This window comes from Jatropha curcas, chromosome 3 (genome assembly GCF_041381405.1).
Source record: "Jatropha curcas cultivar XTBG-Jc1 chromosome 3, XTBG_Jcur_1.0, whole genome shotgun sequence".
NCBI classification, from domain to species: Eukaryota; Viridiplantae; Streptophyta; class Magnoliopsida; order Malpighiales; family Euphorbiaceae; genus Jatropha; species Jatropha curcas.
Window position 1 is genome coordinate 2,623,614 of NC_143153.1, and position 21,601 is coordinate 2,645,214.

The following is a 21,601-nucleotide window of genomic DNA, read 5'->3' on the forward strand; positions in this document are numbered from 1 at the left end:
GGTAGAGAAACAATTGGCATCAAAACTAAAAAAATTTTGTATCCTTCTTCCTCGTGCTTAATTCTCTACCTCATACAACAGGACATGCAGAAAATAACATTCTTTGTATATATAGTTGCTTTACTGTTTTTAGCTCCTTGCTTGGCCATGTCATATTAACACTGAATAAGCAACTGCCTCGAGAAAAACAGTGGCCTGTAAGAACTGATATGCCAAATGCACTTCCCAACACAGAAATAGTCTTTACCATCACAACTCACCTCAACAGCTTGAAAGGGAAATCCAATAGATGAGAAAGTCATTGACTCTATAAAATTTTTTTTTTTTTCTTCTTTCAAATAAATGTGTAGTAAAATACTCAACAGAATATAAGGTTCATCAAATAAAATCCTACAAAATTGAGTCAAACTGTCTAACAGTGTTTCACTCGTTCCTCACTTTTATCCTAGCTCAGTAGTTGGGTTTTCATGGTGTCTTCAAGCAGATTTCACCTTGGTTGACGTTGATGCCAGGTAGGAAAGGGTTCTGTGTCCAACAAACATCAGGAAAGCTCCCAAGAAACCAAGCGCTTTCAATGTTGTAAAAAGATCCAACTGTTCACCCAATAAATAAATAAGGTCAATAAAACACTAGATATACTATAAGTTTCTATTTGAATGCCCCTTCTGCTAGGTAATGAAATAACCAAGAATGAAATGCTATTATGACTACCGAGTTAAAGGTATATTTAGTGCAACAAAAGTCAGCAGATTAGGCAATAGATATCAGTAAATCAAAGTTCAAAGAAAACCAGAACTGCATAATCACAGTAGTTCAGCACCTAGCAGACGCCATCCAACATTTGCAGAAATAAACAAAAGTCAAAAAACGTACCTTTAGCCAGAAAAGCACATAGAGCGACAGAACTGCTGCGATTCCAAAATGGAAGAGGATGGCAAATGTAGCAGGTATAGGTGAAGAAGGGAAATTCTTCAGGTTTATCCCTAGACGTAAAAGCTGCCAAAAGAAAAAGCATGTTAACATATGTTACTAATTACCACCTTGTGAGCGAACTGGTTCACATCACATGCCAACAAAAAACAGGCACAAATAATGGGCTCCGGGATACTTTGAACTCTTAACTCTCCCCTATTTGGGTGAATTATAGAACACAAAAAAGGTACCTTCATTTTCTATTATAAACCAGGTGCAGACTCCAGGCCTTTCACACTGAGGTCATATGACAAGTTACTACACTAGCAGATCCTGATCCCAAAAACCTAAAACCTAATTTCAACCAGAAATTTAATGTTGTAACAAGCTCACTTGCGCGCATGGAGACATGTACCAAGATGAATCCAGTACTTGGTGTCCTAAACAAGCTAGAAAAGACTAACCAATTCACTGAACAAAAGATAAAAACATATTATTTGTACAAAAGCTCTGTGCACAGCATGGATATCCAACCATTTCAGTGACCAAGAAGTCAATCCAGTCTAGGCATATTATAAGCTTTTCAAAAGAAGATAACAACATATCTCACATGTTCATAAATTTCTAACAAATATTAATATGCAACTCACCCCAATTAAGAATCCAATGAATGGCACAAGTGTAAGACCCAAGAAAGCAAGGGAGAGCTCCTCAGGCGGACGCTTTTCAGGTGCCCTAAAGATGTGGGTTATCTCAGCCTTTGGGCCGTATCTTGAGTATAGTTCAACTGGCTGCAGGGGAGGACGGGGTGCCTTTTCAGGTGGTTCTGGTAGGTCTAGGTCTACATGACCAATAACCTTTAAGAAAGAGTTCTCCTGAGGAAGAAAAACACAATTGTATTATTCTAATATTGTAAACTAGAACAAACAAACAGAAGTAAGAAAAATATTTAAGAATAAAAGGAAACCTACCATGACTGCATCACCAACAGTCAACTGAATGTCATATCTGCCAGATAGATAGTAAAATTTCTCAACGAGTCCAAGAAAATCCTACAAGGCAAATTGTAGAATATCAAAAAAATATTGCAAAATTTAATTTTCTGAGATAAGCAAACAACACTGGTGCAAAACAGAAGCACAGGGAGGGAAGTCAGTAAATCCTGATCATATTACAAAACAATGAGGGTCTGGATGACAACTTCACCCTCAAGGGAAGTTAAAGAGTCAGTCATGTTCATCATGCACCCTAAGAAATGTAAAAAGGTATTGGACATGTACTCAAGAACTCCCTGTTCATTAACTTTCTGTACAGCAGTTTACCATCATCTTGATATATCCACTATCAGATCCCACTTGCTGGGGAGAGAAGACATCCCCTGATTTCTATGCATTGATTTACCAATAAAATGCAGTTCTGCTGATAGCAGGTTGAATTTGAAAAAGTAATTAACAGGAGAGAGAGAGAGAGAGAGAGAGAGAGAAGACAGACAGATGGACAAACTGACAAAAAGAATAAAGGCATTATGAAAATAACTTAACTAGAATTATATCAAACTTCCGTCCCGAGTTCCCCACCAAAAGGATATGCTCAACACCAGTTTCATGTCTCAACTTAAGAATTGCCTGCAAAGAAAGAAACCTCAACAATTAAATTTGCAAAGGTTGCTACACAACAGGAAGACAGAGAGAACTGCAGACCTGGTGTGGCCTAAAAGCATGGCCAAGAGGAGTGGTCAATTTAAAAGAGAGGTGCAGCTTCTGGAGGTGGTTTGCTGATAGTGATACAAGATCTTCTCCAGCTAAATCTAGTCTGCATGATCCAAGAAGTAGAATCATACCCTAATTAAAGTTTTGCAGTTGATTCCAGTGAAAAATAACTCAATAGAGAGTATGAATTTCTAGAGACCACATTCCAACATGCTATGACATCATACACATCTATAGTAAGGTGTAAGGCATCATAGATAAAGGTTGAAGGATGTAAGCATACTTCCTTTGGCTCTCTGCAAGCCCATGGTCACTATCAAGCACTTCAATTTCAGCATTATCAACTTCAACAACTCCTGTGAAAAAAACTGGAACTTCGGTTTCGCTTCCCAAGGTATAAACTTTTGCCTGCTCAGGATCATGGAGCACCGCCTGCAAAAATTGGTTGACCATATAAAGGATTGAAACACAGCTAAAAGACATCTGAAGCATCAAAGGAAAAAGAAATACCTCAAAAACAAAAATGTAAATTCCAACATCAAAACTCTTTGATAAACCATCCAAGAAATGCTCTGCTCTTTCATCGTCAAAGCTGAGTTCCTAAATCACAAAATTGAAGAAATGCAATTCATCAAGGGTAAAATCCACTGAACTAGAAGAGACTAAGCAGGAGAGAAGCAATAGATAGCTGAGAATAAAATGAACCCAATTGACCAAAATTGAATCATAGCCACACCTGGTTCTCAATTATGGGAGCATCCTTTGAACCAGAACTGGAAACTCTTACAAGTTTTACCATCAAGGGAGGTGCATTTGAACCAAGCACAGTATTCACCTTAACCTGAAAATATTAACACAGCATTATACATACATAGTTACAATTAATTGATGCCAGAGATACAGGACACCTTCAGAACTTTCATAAGATCATAAATGTTAGAAAACTCATGTGCAAGGAAAAAAATTATTATTGGCTCTGACTTCATAAAGATTCCAGATATGAAGAAAAAAGAAGGTAGTTATAAAAGCAAGCAAAAATTGAGTAAGCTAAAAAGGACAGTCTACAAGATTCATTATCATATGAATGGCAGTACACCTTAAGTGGTTCCTTCTTTGTCAATGACAGCACTGTTGCTGGAAGCGATAAAATCAGAGGGATGGAAACCCTGCACCAGGAAGTAAAATCGAAACCTCATAATTTGAAAAAAGAATATGTTAAAATTGAGAACTCAATTTCCAAGCTCTGTTCACATTTAATGAAAATAGTTATAAGAATTTATGGCATGTTCCATAAGTTATTTAGTGTTTCCCAAAATTTATTACCAATTATTGAGTTCTTCTGATAGAACCAATTACACCCATTGTCTGACAAGCAACTATCTCAATGGTTCCTTACAACATATGATTTATATACATTATAAAATTGTGTGGGTTGGGGAGGGGGGTGTGGGGGGGAATATAGCATGCAGAAAAACATTGAAAAAGAACTTGCCTATTGCTCTCCAAGCGACTCAAGGAGTCTACTTGGTTGAATAAGTCTTTGGCATCACCAGGAATTCCAATGCCCAGGAAAAACTTTGCCAAACCAACAATTTTGTCACCTGGAAGCTAAAAAACCAAACAAACAAAAAAATTTCAGTAGCACTTTCAGAAGAAAATTAGCGATATTAGATTCACAAAATTGATAATTCTGACTGACATTTAAGCTTCCCGGAGTCACAGCTTCAAATGCAGTAAATCCTCTAACAACAGATGATGTGGTTGAAAGAGGACCTCGATATTCATTTGCATCAACCAGTTTCTCATCAAAGAAAAAAGCCCCATCATCTAGAATAAGGAGATATAGCTTATTAAACATGTTATAGCACAACATAATAACGAAAATAATAATAGATGTCAACTATATCTAATTGCATAGCCTAAAAACTAAAGATATTTTGCTTTAAGAAGTAAGATTAAAGTTGAAAATAAGTATGGAGTAGACTGCATCAAGTCGATTGGTCCCACAAGATATTTCACAAAACCAGTCACAACCTCAACATAAAAATCCCGTGTAATATGCAGTTTTGTCCAAGAACACAAGCAAGTCCTACAAATTTAGCCTCACCTAAATGATAATGCTAGCAATATATTATCAAAATGGATTTATAGAAAGCTCAGCAACAGATGACTTTATGCTTCTTAAAAAACATTCCTAGATGCATTGTGGGTCCATAAGGTATTGTTGTTTGCACTGCTATTGAGAAAAGTGCAATGTTTAATAGACTGTTAAGAATGGTAAATGACAAATATTCCAACATGAACCATATGAGTAGAAGCAGTACATAGTTATCAACATGGTAATCAATCATTTGGACCAGAAATATATACGTACCATACTTCTCAATGCTGTCAAACAACTTCAATATATCATTTTTAGTTGTCCCAATCTGCCATCAATAGACAAATGTAAGATTCATCATATTGAAGGTACCAGAAATATCAGTTAAGACAAAACAAAGACACACAGCACAACCATCAAAAAAAATAGACAAGGCAACCATATTGTAGACTTTGCACCACATGTAATGTGAAACAGCAGAAAGACTAACATGAAGCGAATTCTGCTCCATTACAAAGGAAGAAGAATATTTCCATTAAATTGCATCCATGTATAGCACCATAGCACATATTTTAAGGAAATAATAAGCTCCATATTGACTTCCTAAACCTCTAATCTTGAGAAGCAAATTAACCTTAACTGGAATTATTCTCACAAGAAAAGAAATAAATTTCTGGCTCACAAAAGAAAAAGGTTGATAATTCAGCATTGCCAAAGAATACATTTCAAATTACCAGAGATTGATCAATCTCAGAAGACGATAATGACACCACTCCAGCAAGCGCTTCAAGTGCTAAACCTGAGAAAAAAGACCAAGCACAGCGTCATCTGCCAATATATGGCACAGAAGTGCTAACTTTGGTAATGTATGAAAAGACCTACTACTCCTTCACATTAGCACAGAGTTATGAACAGAGTGGAGAAACAAAGGATCTATATAGCCAATCCCAAATAGTTTGAGATTGAGTTAGTTGTTGTCGTATTGAATATAAATATGGTACTCCATACTTTTCTGGAAATTTGCAGTTAGGTATGTCGCAATTGCATGTCAATTTTCGATACACATAATAGTCGATCATTTTGTAAAATTATGCCCACAAAGAAGAATCAAAGAAGACACAAAATGGAATTTATATAGGAAATTTTACATATTCTTGCACTTTACAACAGAATGAAAATGCAGTAAAAGAAGTCAAGCTGGAATTACAGAAAGGAACACCAAAACAATAGCATAGGGAAGTATTAACACAAGAAAAAATGTTATAATTGTGCACAAACAATTATGGATCATTACCTGCAGCAAAGGTACTGGACTCGGGATTATTGAAACTATAGCGCCATCTTCCATCACTCTGGCTCAAAGCCTGACAATAATTTGTAAATTAACCCAAATTATACACGCAGGAAAAAAAAATAATTAAACCAAAAATAAGCTGCCAAATCAGAAATACTACCAAACCAACAACACCCCCCCCCCCACCCCCCAACCTAATCTCACTGTATCAGCAACAAGTCCCACAAGGGTTATCAGCAACTAAGTCCCACAAGGGGCCTAGTCAGACCTGAAGAGTTCAATAGAGAGCATTCCAGTACTGAGCCTAATCATTACTGTGACAATAACGCCAATGATACCAACCTTAATGGAGTGAAAAGTTCCTTCAGCATCTCCAAGATGCACATCATCTTTAGATGTTTGATCCTGCATGGAGAAAAATTAAACAATACATCAGACCAGAACCATTTACCAAAGCCAGCAAGTACAGTAATACATAACCAAGATCAAAAGCTTCATTCTCTTAGTAGAAGACGACCAAATAGAAATGAAGTTAAAAAAAATATGAAAGAAATGTTTCACAATTACAAGTCCATTGTATTCCCATGCTCAACAATATTTGAACCTATAACATACCATAATTAGAGGGGTAAAATCTTCAATTTATCAGATAGGCAATCAGAAAACAAGGTTAAATATTTTCCAATTCATTCTATCTAAATGCAGGACAACAACTATAAAATCTAATAGCATTCCAATTCATTATTACCTTGATAAGTACCAGACTTCCTATTGAATGGTAGAAATCAAGCAACGAACTTGCACTGCTGACGGAAGATTTCAGTTTTGAAATAATGCCCTTGATAGCATAAGAAAAAGAAAATTCTAAGGTCAGACAATAGAAGATGTTTTGGTAACTTCCACAGGCAAAAGCTAAAACCTTTCAGACTGGCAACAAATATGATGGAGAAAATAAATACCTCATAAACCCCGTCATTGATCTCACATTTTAATATTCCATTCACTTTTAATGCAAAGAATAAATCTTTTGAAGCAGAAGATGATGACTTCAGGCTTTCTGATACTAATTGACAAGCTGCAACACTTTTATCGATTCCAAGAACCTCAAATGTCCTGAGTGCCTCATATGTTTCTTCCAAACTGAAGGCATAAAATCTTATCGGGAATTAGTTAAACAAACACTATAAGATACTTTGCTAAAATCTCTACAGAAAAATAACCACGGCGTCAAAGTAGCATCTGTAAGCATGAACAAAAAATATCACAATGATGCAAAATTATTCATTTGCAGTAACCAGATTCAGCTTAATATCCAGCAGTCCAGTACAAGAGAAACATATAAAAAAAAAGTTACATAATTGATAATAAAAATTATGACCTCAGCATTTGCAATAGCAACATGACATATCAAAAAAATCAGAAGTTAATTAATCAGATCAAATAATCGCACAGTCAGAACTAGATCAATCACAACAATACGCTTGTAACCACGCAAAAATATTGGAAACGGACAAGGCCTCCAAATCTTAAAGAGTTCAATAATTGCAACAGACAAAAGAGATGAGATTGCAGACTATTCACGCAGAGAGGAAATAAAGAATTGCCAATCTGGGAACGAGTAACAGGCTTTAACTAGGGTTTAACAACCTTCCAAAGGAGCCATCACGAGGAGAGAAAAGCTCCAAAGCAGCGGATCGGTGAGAGTCAGAAATCGGTTGAAAGATCGAAGCAGCGGATGCGACTGAAGCCGAGTAGATCAATGCTGCTGCGAGCAGCACCAGAAATCCTCCTAGACTTCTGGCCATTCCTGCAGTAGAATCAGGTAAAGATGATAAAATGAAGATTTAAAAGAATCTATATTTTCATTATGCTTGGGAAAACGAGGAGCTGAGGTTCGAGACCGATAGAGAGAGAATCGTACGTGAAATGGAGACGATCGGCAGTGGAGTGAGACTGGGCATACGATGACTGGAGGGATTAGTCGTTGGTGTCGTCGTCTCCTGCCACTGCTTAAACAAGTGAAAATTTTCACACTATTCCGAAATTGACCTTGTACTTCTACTATAATACCTAGCACGTGCGGGACTTATGTGAGAGTATAAAAATGGGAGAGTTTCATGTAAAAAAAAAAAAAAGGGCAATATTGAGATCACTGGGCAGATAATGTGAGAGTATAAAAATGGGAGAGTTTCATGTAATAAAAAAAAAAAAAAAAGGCAATATTGAGATCAACAGGCAGATAAATTCACACTTCAATTTATAAAATTACATATATTATATAAAAAAATATACTTTTAGCCCATTTAATTTATAAAATTATACATATTATATATAAAATTACATATATTATATAAAAAAATATACTTTTAGCCCATTTAATTTATAAAATTATACATATTATATAATAAATTTACTATTCGCTCATATGCTCCCTTAGCCTTAGGTCCATAATTGCATATTATTTGAGATATGATATTAATTTGATTTATCAAAATAGATTTGTATTATATGTTTTTTTTTTCCTTTGAAACCCCGTATTAATTTGTAGATTTAAAAACCATTTGAACCTAATTAACAATTAATTATAGTCAAAGCTAATTAAAAATTCAATTCAATTAGGATACAGGTGTACATAATTGTAATTCATTTTACCATGACCTATCCAATCATCTTTGTCGAAGAAATTTCAGGTTGAATGGAAAAAATTTTACCTCGTACGAATTTAGTGTAATTACATATAATTCAAAGAAATTGAATTCATATTTCATTGATGAAATAAACATTTTCATTGAGTGAAAGCAATTAATTCCTCGACTGGCTAGGTCGATATAGAAGTAGTTGGATGAGTATAAGGTCCTACTTGCCTGAATGATCAACTCATGACAAAATGCACTGAAGTTCACAACACATAAACAAGGGTGGGCAACAGATGGTAAGAACGCTAAAACATTAAGACTTAATGTTATCCTTATGATAAACTAATTTGTTACATTTGGATTATGGGATTCCATCCATACAACACCAACTACTATGTTGAAGAGATCCAGTGGATAGCATCTGATGTCTGTTTGTGCAATACATCAACTGTGTGAAAAATCAATGATTCAAATTTTTTGCAAGTCACTTGTAAATTGGCCAATAATGGCCTTTAAGTCATTGATACTTCCATGCATTTCAACCATCCAACAAATACTGGCTGTAACAGTTTTGCTACATTATGGCAGGCAACAAACTACATTCCAAAGACACAAAATGGTAGAAAATTTAGAACACTCTTTGGAACTTGAGAAGGAAAGCTCCATATTAATTAGATATGCTTCAATACAATACAGCATTAAGCACACTACAAACTCAGTACTTTAGAGGTGTCTGTTGGGTTGGCAATAATCCAAAGCGCTTCTTTAGAAGAAATCTTTGCCTAGAGTATTTGTCATCCGGAGAGAAGCGAGCTGCAATTGAGTTGAGGAAAAACAGATCAATTAAAAACAATTTCTAAGAAAGAGGAAAGCAAAATAGTCAGGGCTAGCAGGCCATAAGAGTTCAGAGTTGCAGGCTAGTCAAAATTTAATTAGCCACATTCACCAAAATCCTCTTCAAACCATTTCTATTTTAACAAAATCAACCAAATGTAAATAATCCAACAGCAGCAAAAGATATAATATCAAAACAAACAAGTTGTGACAGTGTCAAACCGAGTTGCAAAATAATGATAAAAGCAATATCAAGCTTGGCAAACAGCTTTCCAGAAACACAAATTGAACCAATGATGAATTTCAGTTAAAAAATATCTATAACTCCCATTAAAAATAGTATAATGCAATACACCTTGAGAATGCATTCCAGCAAAAAGACAATTGCATTCTTCTTTTCTAATTAATTGTTATTAGGATTCATAAAAAACAGCAGAAAAAGGAAAGAAAAGGAAACAGGCTTCATATTGTTGATCTTCAACATCTATAAAATAACAGTAAGAAATGCAGATCAACTTCTTTTCTAATTAATTGTTTTTAGGATTCATTAAAAACAGCAGAAAAAGGAAAGAAAAGGAAACAGGCTTCATATTGTTGATCTTCAACATCTATAAAATAACAGTAAGAAATGCAGATCAACAAATTAGTTCTAAATTTGATGACATGTTTTGCTCACAGAAGCAGAAATGGGGGGTGGAGCTATCCATCAGGGCCCTATAACATATGCACTATGCAGCAGTATAGTAAATTCAATAATCAGAGCTAAGCTACTAAGATATACTACCTGGATGAGCAGATTGAGTGGGCAGCCCCAATGGTGATTCCTTCTGCATGGGTCAACTCAACATGAATTAAGATGACAATAACATTAAAAGAAAGTTCGATATATAAAGAGCAAAGACTTGAATATAAATTTCAAGACATCTCACTATTACTGAGTAAGACCATCAGTTAACCCATTTTACAATGAAAAGGAAGTAAAGGAGCAAAAGAAGAAAAGAGAAAATAGAGATAGATACATACAATGGAGGAAAGGAGAGAAATCCTAATCACCAATTAAAGAGCATCTACTTTTAGCACGCTAATTATGGATCATTTTCTAATAGCTTCAACTGATCATGCCTCAAAAAAGGCCTAAAATCTCAAGCCCGTAATACACATCTTAAAGCAAAGATCAATACAATGCAACAGCAAACACCAAATCCCATCACTTTCAAAGTCAGGAGAGGAGCATTTTAACAGCAAAGCAAAAGTGATTATGGATGATTTGAACTTAGTTCCTACTTCAAAACCAGAACAAATATCATTCTTTAAAATCAGCCGGCATTTCCATCACACATATATATGTAACATATGCATAAAGCTAAGATTCAAAAATAAAATAAAATTAGAAAAAATCCTTAAGAAGCCACAAAGAAAATAGCTAGGGAAAAAAAGGCCGAAACAAGGTCTTGCTTATTGCAGAAACAAAACAAACAACAACCACGGCAAGCAAGCATACCTTGGTTGTGTACACCTTATCACCATTCTCGTTTATATAGAACTGAAGATACATTGTAACTGATATCTAGCCTGCTTAAACAAAAATAGAGATCATCAAATCAAATATGTTAAAAACCCAAATCAGTAAAACCCTAAAACCCTAATATCCATTTGATTTTGATGGGTACAAAACCCTAATCGATCCTTAACCATTCACCACAAAGCTACGAAAAAAGACTAATAAGATAAGAACCATACCGTATGAAGCTCGTCTGAAAAAAGTTGAACAGCAGTTCGGTTACACGGGAAAGTCAAGTGACCGACGCAAAAAAGAAGAGCTTATGCAGATATGTAAAGGTAAGAAAACTAGGGTTTATGACTTTTTTATAGTCAAGGGAGAGACAGAGACCAGGCCAGATTCTAATGAGGCTAAATGCCCTAAAGCCCGTTTATCCAAAACGTTAGGCCTTGTTTGGAAAGAATTGGAGGAAGGAAAGAAAAATAGCAACAAAAATGTAAGAGTTTATAAATTGCAAAACAAAGAAATTTGTAGGCGTATCGTTTTATAAAAAAAAAAAAAAAAAGAAAAATATCCATTAGCTGAGATTAAATCTATGTGGACGGAGTCGGTCCATCAAGGATTTACTTCATCCATAAGAATGGATCCAACTTGAATCAAGTTGTGTTCGATAATAATTTTTTAAATAGTTTTTTAAAATTTTGACTAAACGATATTTTTTTATAATGTTGGGTAAAACAACATTTAAACTAATTTTTAGAAATTTTGGCTAAATCATATTTTTAGAGTGTTCAAAAATATAAATATTTGAATATTAACCTCTAACGTTTAGTTTTTAATGTTTTATGAAAAATTATAAAATATCTAACAGCTGAACAGATGCTTAAAGAAAAAAAAATCCAACCACTCAAACTAAAAATTCTCTAGTAAAAAAAAAAAATATATATATATATATATATATATATATATATGATAAAGAAAGAAGAAAATATCAAAGCAATATAATTGAATATTCTGCACTATTTTTCTTTCACATTTTCTTCGTGTTTAAATACTGTTCATTTTCATCCTTCCCAAACACAGCTGTGGAGAACGCGTCATGTCATTAATAAAGAGACAAAGGGCAAATCAGTAATTAAACAAATAAATTTCTCTCCCTCTCGTTACAGCTGACCAATCAATCACTCTTCGAATCCACGTCTCTGCAACTCTATCTCTCTCTATCTTTCTGTCTGTATTTGATACAACCCTTCACCTTTATGAGATTATCGGAATTTTGCCTCTTACAAAACCAAGTCCACGATCTCACATTTCCCTCACTGTCCTCAGAGAAGCCACCGGAAGGAATTACAGCCAACCATCCAAACTATGTCGTTTCAGGAGGATGAGGAATCCATGGAGCACACCCTCCTGGTGGTCCGCGAGGTTTCCGTTTACAAAATACCTCCACGTTCTACTTCCGGCGGTTACAAATGTGGGGAGTGGTTACAGTCCGATAAGATCTGGTCCGGTAGGCTTCGGGTCGTGTCTTGTAAGGACCGATGTGAGATCCGATTAGAGGATCCTAACTCTGGCGAGCTTTTCGCAGCGTGTTTTGTGCAACCGGGTCAGCGCGAGAACTCGGTAGAGACGGTGCTAGATTCGTCCAGGTATTTTGTGCTTAAGATCGAGGACGGAACAGGGAAACATGCGTTTATCGGGCTAGGGTTTACCGAGAGGAATGAGGCGTTTGATTTTAATGTCGCGTTATCGGATCACGAGAAATACGTTAGGAGAGAAAACGAGAAGGAGAATGGAGAGACGAGCGAGAGCGACACCCACATCGATATACATCCTGCTGTAAATCACAGACTAAAGGTATTCTTAATTTCCTTATTCCTCTCCCCTTTTTAGCGATTTAATATAACAATGCATGTGAAGACAGTGTGAGTTTTTATTTTTTTGGCAAATTTTCTTTTTGGCCAGAAAATGAACCAAAATTTAACTAAGAGGGATGATTTAGCAGTTAAATGAATCCTTAAAAGATGATTTCCTTTGTCTTTGAACTGTTGGTAAATTGATATTAGTTTATTATATGGGTTTTAAGAGCTAATTTTCCTTATTTTGGATGAAATTAGCTTACAGTATCTTGGACTCTTGGATTATAGGAAGGTGAAACCATCCGTATAAATGTGAAGCCTAAACCAACCAGTGGAACTGGAATGCTTTCAGCAGCAGGTCTATCTGGGGGACTTTCGGGAACTGGTAAGCCTAAGACTTTAGGCATCGCACCACCACCAAGTGGGGCGGGAAAAATAAGGTCGCCGCTCCCACCACCTCCAAATGATCCAGCTGCTGCAAGAATGACTGCTGCTAATCCTGGTGTTGGTCTCAGGGCACCTAAAGAAAATACAAAGCTATCTACTGATCCTTTATCAGATCTTTCTCCACTTGAGGTATGCCTCTTGTTTTCATAGGCTACATTTCCATAATACATGAGGCCTTAAATATCAATGTTCTTTAACTCAAAACACAGTGGTCGCATTGCATCTTATCAAGCAGATGTATGTTTTGAAAAGATCATGTTCTTTATCTCCACTTGCATTGTCAAACAATGACAATGCTTATAGTTCATAATATTGGTTCCCTCTTATCACAGTAGCTGTTAATAATATCCTTTTAGAAAGTTTAGGAAGCATATTAATTTTTCCACAAATGTTTGTTGCTGAATTTTGGTGTTTGTGGACACATCTTGAATTGTGCATTTATCTAGTGACTAACCAATAAGTTGAAAAGCCCATGTTTGGAGTTTTCTTTTATAGATGCATATGTTATGGCTCATTTGCTCTTGGTGTTTGCAGAGGAATCTTCCTTCAGCAACATCAGGATCAACAAAGACGAGTGCATCAGGCTGGGCGGCTTTCTAGTTTTGTGGGTTATTTATTTGGGTATGAAACCTCTGTTGATGTTTTCTTTACAAAAGTGAAAATGAACATATAATTGAAAAAAGTAAGAAAGCACAGCCATATATGTTCATGTGTGGAAAATAATGTTTAATGGAATACAGGAATACTTCTTTCTCCTACAAGAATACTTCTTTAAATTGAATTATGTTTCATCTTCATTTTCTTTGGCTGATATTTAGAGACACTATGGACCAAATATGGTGTCTAGTTTGATGTTTGGCGTTTGAGCTAAACGTTGTTATGCTTTAGTTTGAGATCTTTGCTTGTTGGCTTATATGCCTATCAAAGTATCCAAGTAATACATGCCTATCAAGGAACTTGATTGCTATGGTTTGAAATTTTATTTTTCCAGAACAATTTTAGAATGTTATTTTAAGTGTTTATTGGAAAAAGTAGTCTTCAATCCTGTTTTGAAATTTTATGAAATGAAAACAAATTTTAATAACCTCGAGTCAATGCTCCAGTCCCACCGAAGCAACACCATGCTAATGCAATGAGATCGGCCCACGTCTTCCGTTTCCAGCGAGTCACATTTTAAGGAAAAATAGGATTGCTCTTTGTACAAATAGAGCTGGAGTGCCACAATCAATATGTGCCTTGCATTCCACCGCTTTCAAATCAAAATATGAATGAATAATCTAAGCTAAATGAAAGGAATTAAAAATTGGATTTTGGAGCCTTATGTTCAACGTTAAAACCTATATCTATTCGACTTTCATGGCTGACAATTTCTTTAATGAAATCGCATCCAAGTTTCCTGCAGTAAGTGAGAAAAAATAATTCTTAAAACTGTACACTAAGTGGATGAGAAAAGCTGCTAGAAAAAAAAACATTACCAAACCGTACACTAAGAATGCTTTCCTTGCAAAAAATGGAGGATGCTAACACCACAAAAGACTATCCTCTGGTGAGATCTGTGATGTCAAAACAACCACAAAATAATTGGGCTAACCAATTTTTACCGGTACTCTGGCTTGAGAACCCATAGTTTGCCGGTAGAGTCTTTCTCCAATGTGGCTATCTCCTTCAAAAGATTTTTAAACAAGGGCAGATCCTTTGAAGGTATTCTGTCCTTAAAGTGTTCCACAATGGTCGCCGAGTCAGTGGTTCCACCTCTTTCTTGTATAAATGTACAGATCTGACGAATCAATATTTCGGGCTGGACACTCGATAAATTTTTAGATGGCTTAGATACTCCATTATTTTCAGACACTGCTCTGTTAGCAGAACTTGATGCCAATCCAAACTGTTGATCAAGTGCTGCACCAACAGCTCTCTCTTGATTTCCTCTAATTCTAGCTAGTAGTTCAGCAGATGATAATGCCTTTCCGGCAGAAGCTCCAGCTGATAATCCATTCAGATTGCTTATTTTATTGCCAGATGATTCATCAGATGATCTGATTAGCTGTGAGTTCACAGTCGATCCAAATTTCTGGCGAACAGATGATGGTGCACCAGCAGTACCCGATTTCCCTGTCCATGTTGGGACCGATACACTATCACGACTACGAAGCAGTCGTGATTGACGTAATGCTTCAGCTGCCCTTTGTGCAACTTGAGAAGCTTGCTCCTCAAGCCTTATCTTCTCTTCATCATGTGCATTCACAATAGCATCATGGTTGACAGCACTCTGAAGAAAGAGATGAAAAGAGACCGAGTGAGAAGAAAAACACACACATTTCACTTCAGACACGGAATTGGGTTTTTAACCAACATGTATTCTAACATGTTATAAATCAAATTATAATTATTAAATATCCCGGTGTTGTAGACGGGTTAGTGGTTATTTTACAAAAGAAAAGGTACTGAAGGTCTTTTTATCAAAAAAGTTCAGAATAGTGTAAGAAGGCCAATCATAGCACAAAAAAACAAGCATAATAAAGAGACCAAAACATGATAGCAACTATAAACTATAAATAATCAAAAGATAAATAGCGCTGAAACTCACATGTATACCCTGTGCATCAAAAAGACTCCTCAAAATATTTGTTTCTTCATCTACTTCACCATCACTATTATCAGCCATTTCTTTTCCTTTCCTCCGTGAAGGTCGAACCTCAGCTTTGTTTTCTTCATCATCTGAATCATCATAAGCATGTGATGCAGTACCTCTACAACTTTTCTGCTTGTCCTTCTTTTCTTTCTTTGAACCAACAACACTAACATCTTCAGATAACTGACTGAAAATATTAGATGTTTCAGTCATCCCTGTCTCCTCTTCATCATTCAAAGCAAAAAGATCCTTCATATCTCGAGCTTTAAAGAACCTTTTCTGCTGCGGGTTTTTTAGTATCTTATTAGTAAGAAAATGCTTGTAAATTTGCCGGTGGTACACCTTTTCTTCAATAGTTCCACGTGTGATCAATCTATAGACAGTAACATCCCGTTTCTGACCAATGCGCCAAGCACGTTCCCTGGCCTGTTATGAGCAATAGTTGTCCTCAATATCTAGAAATATCAATTGTCAATGAAGCTAAATTCAGATGCCACCTCTATGGTCAAAAGGATGAACATATTCTCAAACAAAATTTTATTGAAATTCCACTAGATATTGTGTATGCTGAAAAGTGTTATATGCAGTAGAATTGCTTGTGATGATTACCATGCAAAATATTTTTAAAAATTATGATGTAATAATTTAGGTTAGATGTAAAATCATATTACAACATATGGGGTTCAAACCAACATTAGCAGCAAAATACCTGCATGTCAGTTGAGGGATTCCAATCAGGGTCAAAAATAATCACTCTGTTCGCACCAGTTAAATTAGTCCCTAATCCGCCAACCTTTGTAGTTAAGATAAAAATGAACACATCATCGCAGTTGTTGAATTCATCTATTAAGGCCATTCTCTGCTTTACAGGAGTCATACCATCCATTCTTCGGTAGTTATAACCACCAGAGATTAAGAAATTTTCAAGAATATCAAGCATTTGTTGAGTTTGAGCAAAAAGAAGAACACGATGTCCCTGCTCCTGCCAAACCTTAAGCACTTGGGCAACAACTTTCATCTTTCCACTGCGTTCAGGATTTCCATAATCTGGATTCTGGCAGGCATGTTCTCTTTCAAGCAGATCAGGGTGGTTACATATCTTGCGCATCACATCAATTCCATATAGGGAATTCCTATTTCCATCAAGTATTTGTTCCACCTCAGTGCTTGCAAGAAATGCTCTATATGCAGAACGTTGATCTTCTGTAAGGCTACAAAAGAGGACATGTTCAGTTTTTTTGGGAAGCTGCGCATTCACGTCCACCTTCATACGGCGAAGAAGATAAGGCATAATCAAGTCACGTAGCACTACAGCACATCTGTAGCAAGACAAATATAGGATCCAGAAATTGATTATTCTTACAAACAATTTACAAATTTGAAAATTAGAAACCAACGAAAATAGAAAAGCTACCACTTCCATACAAACTTTGGAACCTCTGAAAACATTTCAGACACATAACATCTTTTACCTGTAGGCTGTAGATACTTGCAATGGTGAGGCATTGGCATAGCCACCAACAGAAATGGGAACAGCAAATTCAGCCTCAAACACAGGCAGTACCCCCAGCTTTCCAGGGAAAACAAAATCAAACAAAGACCACAATTCACTCAACTTGTTCTGAATTGGTGCCCCTGTCATTATTATACGATGAACTGTCTGAAGCTGTTTGCAAACCAGAGTAATTTCAGCATTTGGATTACGAATTCGATGTCCTTCATCCAGAACAGCATAACCCCACTCAATGTCAAGCAATTTTTCTCCTAGCAACCTGAGTTGCTCATAAGTAGTAATAAGCAAACCAGATTCTGATTTCAAAACTCGATTTATCAAGGAATCCCATTTATTGGCCTTAGATGATAACTTTCCCTCATAATTGCTGTCTAGAGAACCTTCACTTTCATCATCACTGTTGTGAGAATCAGCCTGCTTCTTTCTATGATGAAGATCTTCTGCTGAATCATGAAGTAACTCAACATGAAAGCATGGGTACCACTTCTGAGCTTCCCTTTTCCACTGTCGCAAAAGTGTGACAGGGCAAACAACGATGCTTGGTTTGTACATATTACTGAAATGCAATGCTCCTAGAAAAGATAAGACCTGTATGGTCTTACCAAGACCCATCTCATCCCCAATAATACCACCAGCTCTTTGGCAATGCAGTTCCCATAGCCACTGCACTCCCACTTTCTGGTATTCAAAAAGTTTGCTAAAAATAGCTTCTGGGATTTTTAGCCCTCCTTCAAGAGTTACAAAAGGAGAATCATCATCTTCTACATCTTCGCTATCCTCTAGCCTTTCTTCTTCATAACTGGATGTAACTGAGCTACCCCTTGCATCTTATGTAGAAAAAAAAAAAAGTAATAATCACTCTGTGAAATAGAAATAAACAATTGATTGTATCTATTTCCAGGTAAATTTTCCTTTAAAATATTTGCCAAACATAGATATCATCATCATGAAAGTATTGATTATTGTCCGACTATTCCACACGTAAATGAAGACTGTTAACTAGCTGGAAGAGTACGAGGTTACAAATTTCAACATATATGGTACAGGCCATAATAGAGTATATATGTTGTTGGATAAGAAAAATTGTTAACATCTGAATGGAACAAAGGAATGAACTATTTACTTATTTCAAAATCAGTCATAGCCATTTTAGAATTAAGATAAGGTGCCCAGAGATCGCGAGGTCAGCTGTAAAGAAACAGAAAGTGAATAGCTGAAGATGAGAAAGCAATTCCCATGGTACAGGAAGATGCTAACCCATGCAATTTTCAAATAACTTAAGGAAATTAGTAAACCTACTGCTTTCTTCCAGGTGGATTTCTTCACGTGAAAGACGTCTTCTCCATTTCTGGCCAGGCAAAGGCCGTTTCCTTTTCTTTTTGAAGCTTTTCCTTTTCTCTGCATCACTTTCTGGGGACTGATTAATTTGCAAAGGTTTTTTCAGCCTCTGAAAAGGGCGAGTGGGTCCATCAAGCTTTGGCAGATCATCTGAATCAAGCAGTTTTGTCACTGGGCGAGCTTTTACAGCCTCTGAAATTGACTTTGCAGCTCTAGCAATACTGTCAGAAGCAAGCTCATCACTTTTATCCTCTTCCTCAGATACACTGTACCTACTTGATGGCCCCGGATGCTGAAGACGCCGTTCAAAGCCCTTAAGCTTATGAAAAGGAGTTAAAATTCCTTTCCTGACCAATTCATCCCTTTCCTAGGACATAAACAGCAATAAGTTAGCAGCCAACAAAGCTCAGTTCATTAAAAATGGAAAGTAAGCCATTGAATTCTTCCTATCCTCCTGAAAACCTGATTAACTAATGTAGAGAAAACTAGAAATTAATTTTTAACTCACTGTTTCAACAAATCCCCCAGACGCTGCATCCAACATTGCATCAAAATCAGTATCATCACTGAATGAAACCACTTTCTCACTCTTTCCCTTCTTTTTACCTGGTTTCTGAATTTCCTTCATCTTTCTCTTTGGTCTTGATTCTTCCTTAACCAGATTTGCTAACATTTTTTCATAGTTCACACCCTTGGTCATATCATCCTTGCACATATCTGAAAATTCTTGCTCAAGTTGAGCCTTAGTTCTCTTAAGACTTTTCAGCCGATCAGCAGCTAGGGCTTGCTGAAGGGTGAAACCACTGGGTGACACCTGAACACCACTTTCATCATCCTTTCTATCCCCACCTTCTACTCCATCAACATCATCATAAGCGTGATCTTCACTTCCAGCAACATTTTTTACTTGTTTAAAGGTGGATGCAACAGCATCTATTTCGTACTCTACAGCCCTCAATCTATTATAGAGTTTTGCCTGGCTGGTAGATGCTGGATCAATGTTTTTTGATATTTCAGGAAGTTCCTCCTCAGTGCTCCCTCTAGCTTCTCCATTATTCTCTGCATCGTTTGTCACCTGCCACAAAGGAATATGTTTTTGTCAAATTGTAACATTTTGGCGAACAACATAAAGTCACATCATCTCATAGCTAAAACAGGATAAGAAATCCAGAAAAACCTAACAACAAAAATATCAAGAACAAGCAATATCTCATAAACATGTAAAATAAAATAACAGTTAAAATTAGAACCAAATCTGTAAGATCATCCTTTTTTATTCACTTCATTAATAAATTGAAAAGACCCGCCCTAGTGCAAAAGAACTTCTAACAACATGAAGAAATTTAAGTGTAGAATAACCCCATCCTTTTCACACATACGATGATGCTCCGTTCATCAATAATAAAGATAAGCATTTATCACTGCCTACAAAAACAAAGATGATAAAGAAGCCAAATTTATACCTCTGCTAAAACGTCACGCTCGATGTCTTCAGGATTTGCAGATGTTACACCCAAAGAACTGAGCAAAACTTTGTCCTCGTCTTCCTCCATTGTTAAAATCACGCTGCCCAAACAACATGACAAAATCAAGGTAAGTCATCTACGAAAAGAGAGAGAGAGAGAGAGAGAGAGAGAGAGAGAGAGAGAGAGAGAGAAAAGAAGGGGGGGAGTTTGTGTTCCTTCGACTGGATTTTTTACTCCATGGATCTGCAGTATTTTGTTTGGTCTGTAAAGTAAATCCATAGAAGAGAATGGCATTTTTGGAATGAAAAAAGTTCATCAAATTCATCATCTGGATTTCACCAAAACTCACTTGAGAGGTGTAATTTTAAAACTAGTTAGGGATTTTATTGAATGAGGGGTTCCGCAAAGTCCTTGGACTTTTGTCTCACATTTGCTGACAAACAATAGATTTACCCAAATCTATGGATTTTTCAAACTCCCCCAAACCAAACATAATAATGGAAATAAATGAAACTATTCTTCCCTTTCAGTTTTCTGACCCAATAGTTTCAAAATGTTCAGCAAGCATGATTCTTTCCTTCCAGAAAACAGAGTTTTCTGACCCACTAGTTTCAAAATATTCAGCATAAGGTCAAAACAAATTCGACAAAAAGTTTAAGCAACCAAACCAACTGGAAAATTAACCAACTGAAAAAAGTCTCCTCACTCTACTGTTTTGCTTAGAACTAATCAATTAATCAACATATAACACAAATAATAGTATATTTCACTTAAATGCATTTTCAATTTATGTCACAAGCATACCAGTTAATGTTTCTAAATGAGAGAGAATTTTATTGCTCTGCCCACCAACTTCTGAGCAAGTAACCTTCGAGCAAGCCCTACAATCCACTACAATTATCAGGGAATGCTGTGCCCAAAACACCATGCATACAACACTATCTTCTTGTTTTCTACAATTTAACTCGCACACTTTCCATTTTGGGACTTTCAATTGCAAAAAGTTTCAATCGCGGAATAAACACATGAGTTGCGTACGAAGAGCAAAGGAAACCAAATCAAAGGAACTGAGTAATAAGGAAAATCGAAACCGACTGTTTTCCATAACGAATTGCATTAACATTATAATACCTAGAAGGCTGTGAGTCGAAATTGCCAGATTCTAAGTCCAGCTCCAATCTCTCATATTTAGATTTTCATCCCCAAATTTGATACAAAATTTCAATCTAAGCCAAACCTAAATTCATGATTTCCTCTTCTCTCCGTCAGCGGCTTCTCTGCTTCTATTTCTCTTCTCCTACCGTCCTACGCTGTTTCTCCTTCACCAGCAATTTACGTCGCCATATACGATAGCTAAAC

At 36.2% G+C, this 21,601-nt stretch overlaps 4 protein-coding genes across 5 annotated transcripts; 1 reads left to right on the top strand and 3 right to left on the bottom strand.

The window, feature by feature from the left end:
* Positions 1-301: 301 nt before the first annotated feature.
* On the bottom strand, positions 302-8,095 carry HAP6 (ribophorin II (RPN2) family protein). Its single transcript, XM_012229906.4, has 20 exons — positions 7,938-8,095; positions 7,664-7,823; positions 6,976-7,156; positions 6,765-6,854; positions 6,359-6,421; positions 6,017-6,086; positions 5,457-5,521; positions 4,996-5,050; positions 4,321-4,448; positions 4,114-4,229; positions 3,718-3,787; positions 3,358-3,462; positions 3,132-3,221; positions 2,905-3,053; positions 2,613-2,724; positions 2,454-2,537; positions 1,884-1,964; positions 1,563-1,787; positions 874-996; positions 302-593 (listed from the first exon to the last, which is right to left on the bottom strand). The coding sequence occupies exons 1-20, from the start codon at positions 7,975-7,977 to the stop codon at positions 477-479; spliced, it is 2,124 nt and encodes a 707-aa protein (XP_012085296.1). The 5' UTR covers positions 7,978-8,095; the 3' UTR covers positions 302-476.
* Positions 8,096-9,140: 1,045 nt separating this feature from the next.
* On the bottom strand, positions 9,141-11,366 carry NOP10 (nucleolar RNA-binding Nop10p family protein). Its single transcript, XM_089718637.1, has 4 exons — positions 11,227-11,366; positions 10,988-11,058; positions 10,271-10,313; positions 9,141-9,465 (listed from the first exon to the last, which is right to left on the bottom strand). Exons 2-4 carry the CDS (start codon positions 11,039-11,041, stop codon positions 9,368-9,370), a joined length of 195 nt encoding a protein of 64 aa, XP_089574763.1. The 5' UTR covers positions 11,042-11,058; positions 11,227-11,366; the 3' UTR covers positions 9,141-9,367.
* A 705-nt stretch (positions 11,367-12,071) lies between these two features.
* On the top strand, positions 12,072-14,090 carry ABCI18 (non-intrinsic ABC protein 4). The gene is made up of 3 exons (XM_012229902.4): positions 12,072-12,844; positions 13,135-13,422; positions 13,828-14,090. The coding sequence occupies exons 1-3, from the start codon at positions 12,356-12,358 to the stop codon at positions 13,891-13,893; spliced, it is 843 nt and encodes a 280-aa protein (XP_012085292.1). The 5' UTR covers positions 12,072-12,355; the 3' UTR covers positions 13,894-14,090.
* Positions 14,091-14,558: 468 nt separating this feature from the next.
* CHR8 (chromatin remodeling 8) lies at positions 14,559-21,601 on the bottom strand. Of its 2 annotated transcripts, XM_020683408.3 has the most exons (9): positions 21,374-21,601; positions 21,047-21,123; positions 20,240-20,342; positions 19,285-19,851; positions 18,738-19,143; positions 17,398-18,265; positions 16,635-17,244; positions 15,881-16,351; positions 14,559-15,562 (listed from the first exon to the last, which is right to left on the bottom strand). In XM_020683408.3, the coding sequence occupies exons 3-9, from the start codon at positions 20,327-20,329 to the stop codon at positions 14,891-14,893; spliced, it is 3,684 nt and encodes a 1,227-aa protein (XP_020539067.1). In that variant the 5' UTR covers positions 20,330-20,342; positions 21,047-21,123; positions 21,374-21,601; the 3' UTR covers positions 14,559-14,890. The 2 variants fall into 2 exon arrangements, with proteins under 2 accessions (XP_020539067.1, XP_012085290.1); XM_012229900.4 differs by lacking the exon at positions 21,047-21,123.

Coding starts and splice junctions, on each gene's coding strand:
- HAP6 (XM_012229906.4), bottom strand. CDS start 7,977: ATGCCCAGTCTCACTCCACTGCCGATCGTCTCCATTTCAC. Junction 4,230..4,320: donor TGACTCCGGGAAGCTTAAAT/GTCAGTCAGAAT, acceptor TTGGTTTTTTAG/CTTCCAGGTGACAAAATTGT. Junction 2,725..2,904: donor CTTGCAGAGAGCCAAAGGAA/GTATGCTTACAT, acceptor TGGATCATGCAG/ACTAGATTTAGCTGGAGAAG.
- NOP10 (XM_089718637.1), bottom strand. CDS start 11,041: ATGTATCTTCAGTTCTATATAAACGAGAATGGTGATAAGGTGTACACA. Junction 10,314..10,987: donor ATAAGGTGTACACAACCAAG/GTATGCTTGCTT, acceptor TGACCCATGCAG/AAGGAATCACCATTGGGGCT. Junction 9,466..10,270: donor CACTCAATCTGCTCATCCAG/GTAGTATATCTT, acceptor ACTCAATTGCAG/CTCGCTTCTCTCCGGATGAC.
- ABCI18 (XM_012229902.4), top strand. CDS start 12,356: ATGTCGTTTCAGGAGGATGAGGAATCCATGGAGCACACCCTCCTGGTG. Junction 12,845..13,134: donor CTGTAAATCACAGACTAAAG/GTATTCTTAATT, acceptor CTTGGATTATAG/GAAGGTGAAACCATCCGTAT. Junction 13,423..13,827: donor CAGATCTTTCTCCACTTGAG/GTATGCCTCTTG, acceptor TGGTGTTTGCAG/AGGAATCTTCCTTCAGCAAC.
- CHR8 (XM_012229900.4), bottom strand. CDS start 20,329: ATGGAGGAAGACGAGGACAAAGTTTTGCTCAGTTCTTTGGGTGTAACA. Junction 18,266..18,737: donor AATCCACCTGGAAGAAAGCA/GTAGGTTTACTA, acceptor TTTCTACATAAG/ATGCAAGGGGTAGCTCAGTT. Junction 17,245..17,397: donor CAAGTATCTACAGCCTACAG/GTAAAAGATGTT, acceptor GTCTTGCTACAG/ATGTGCTGTAGTGCTACGTG.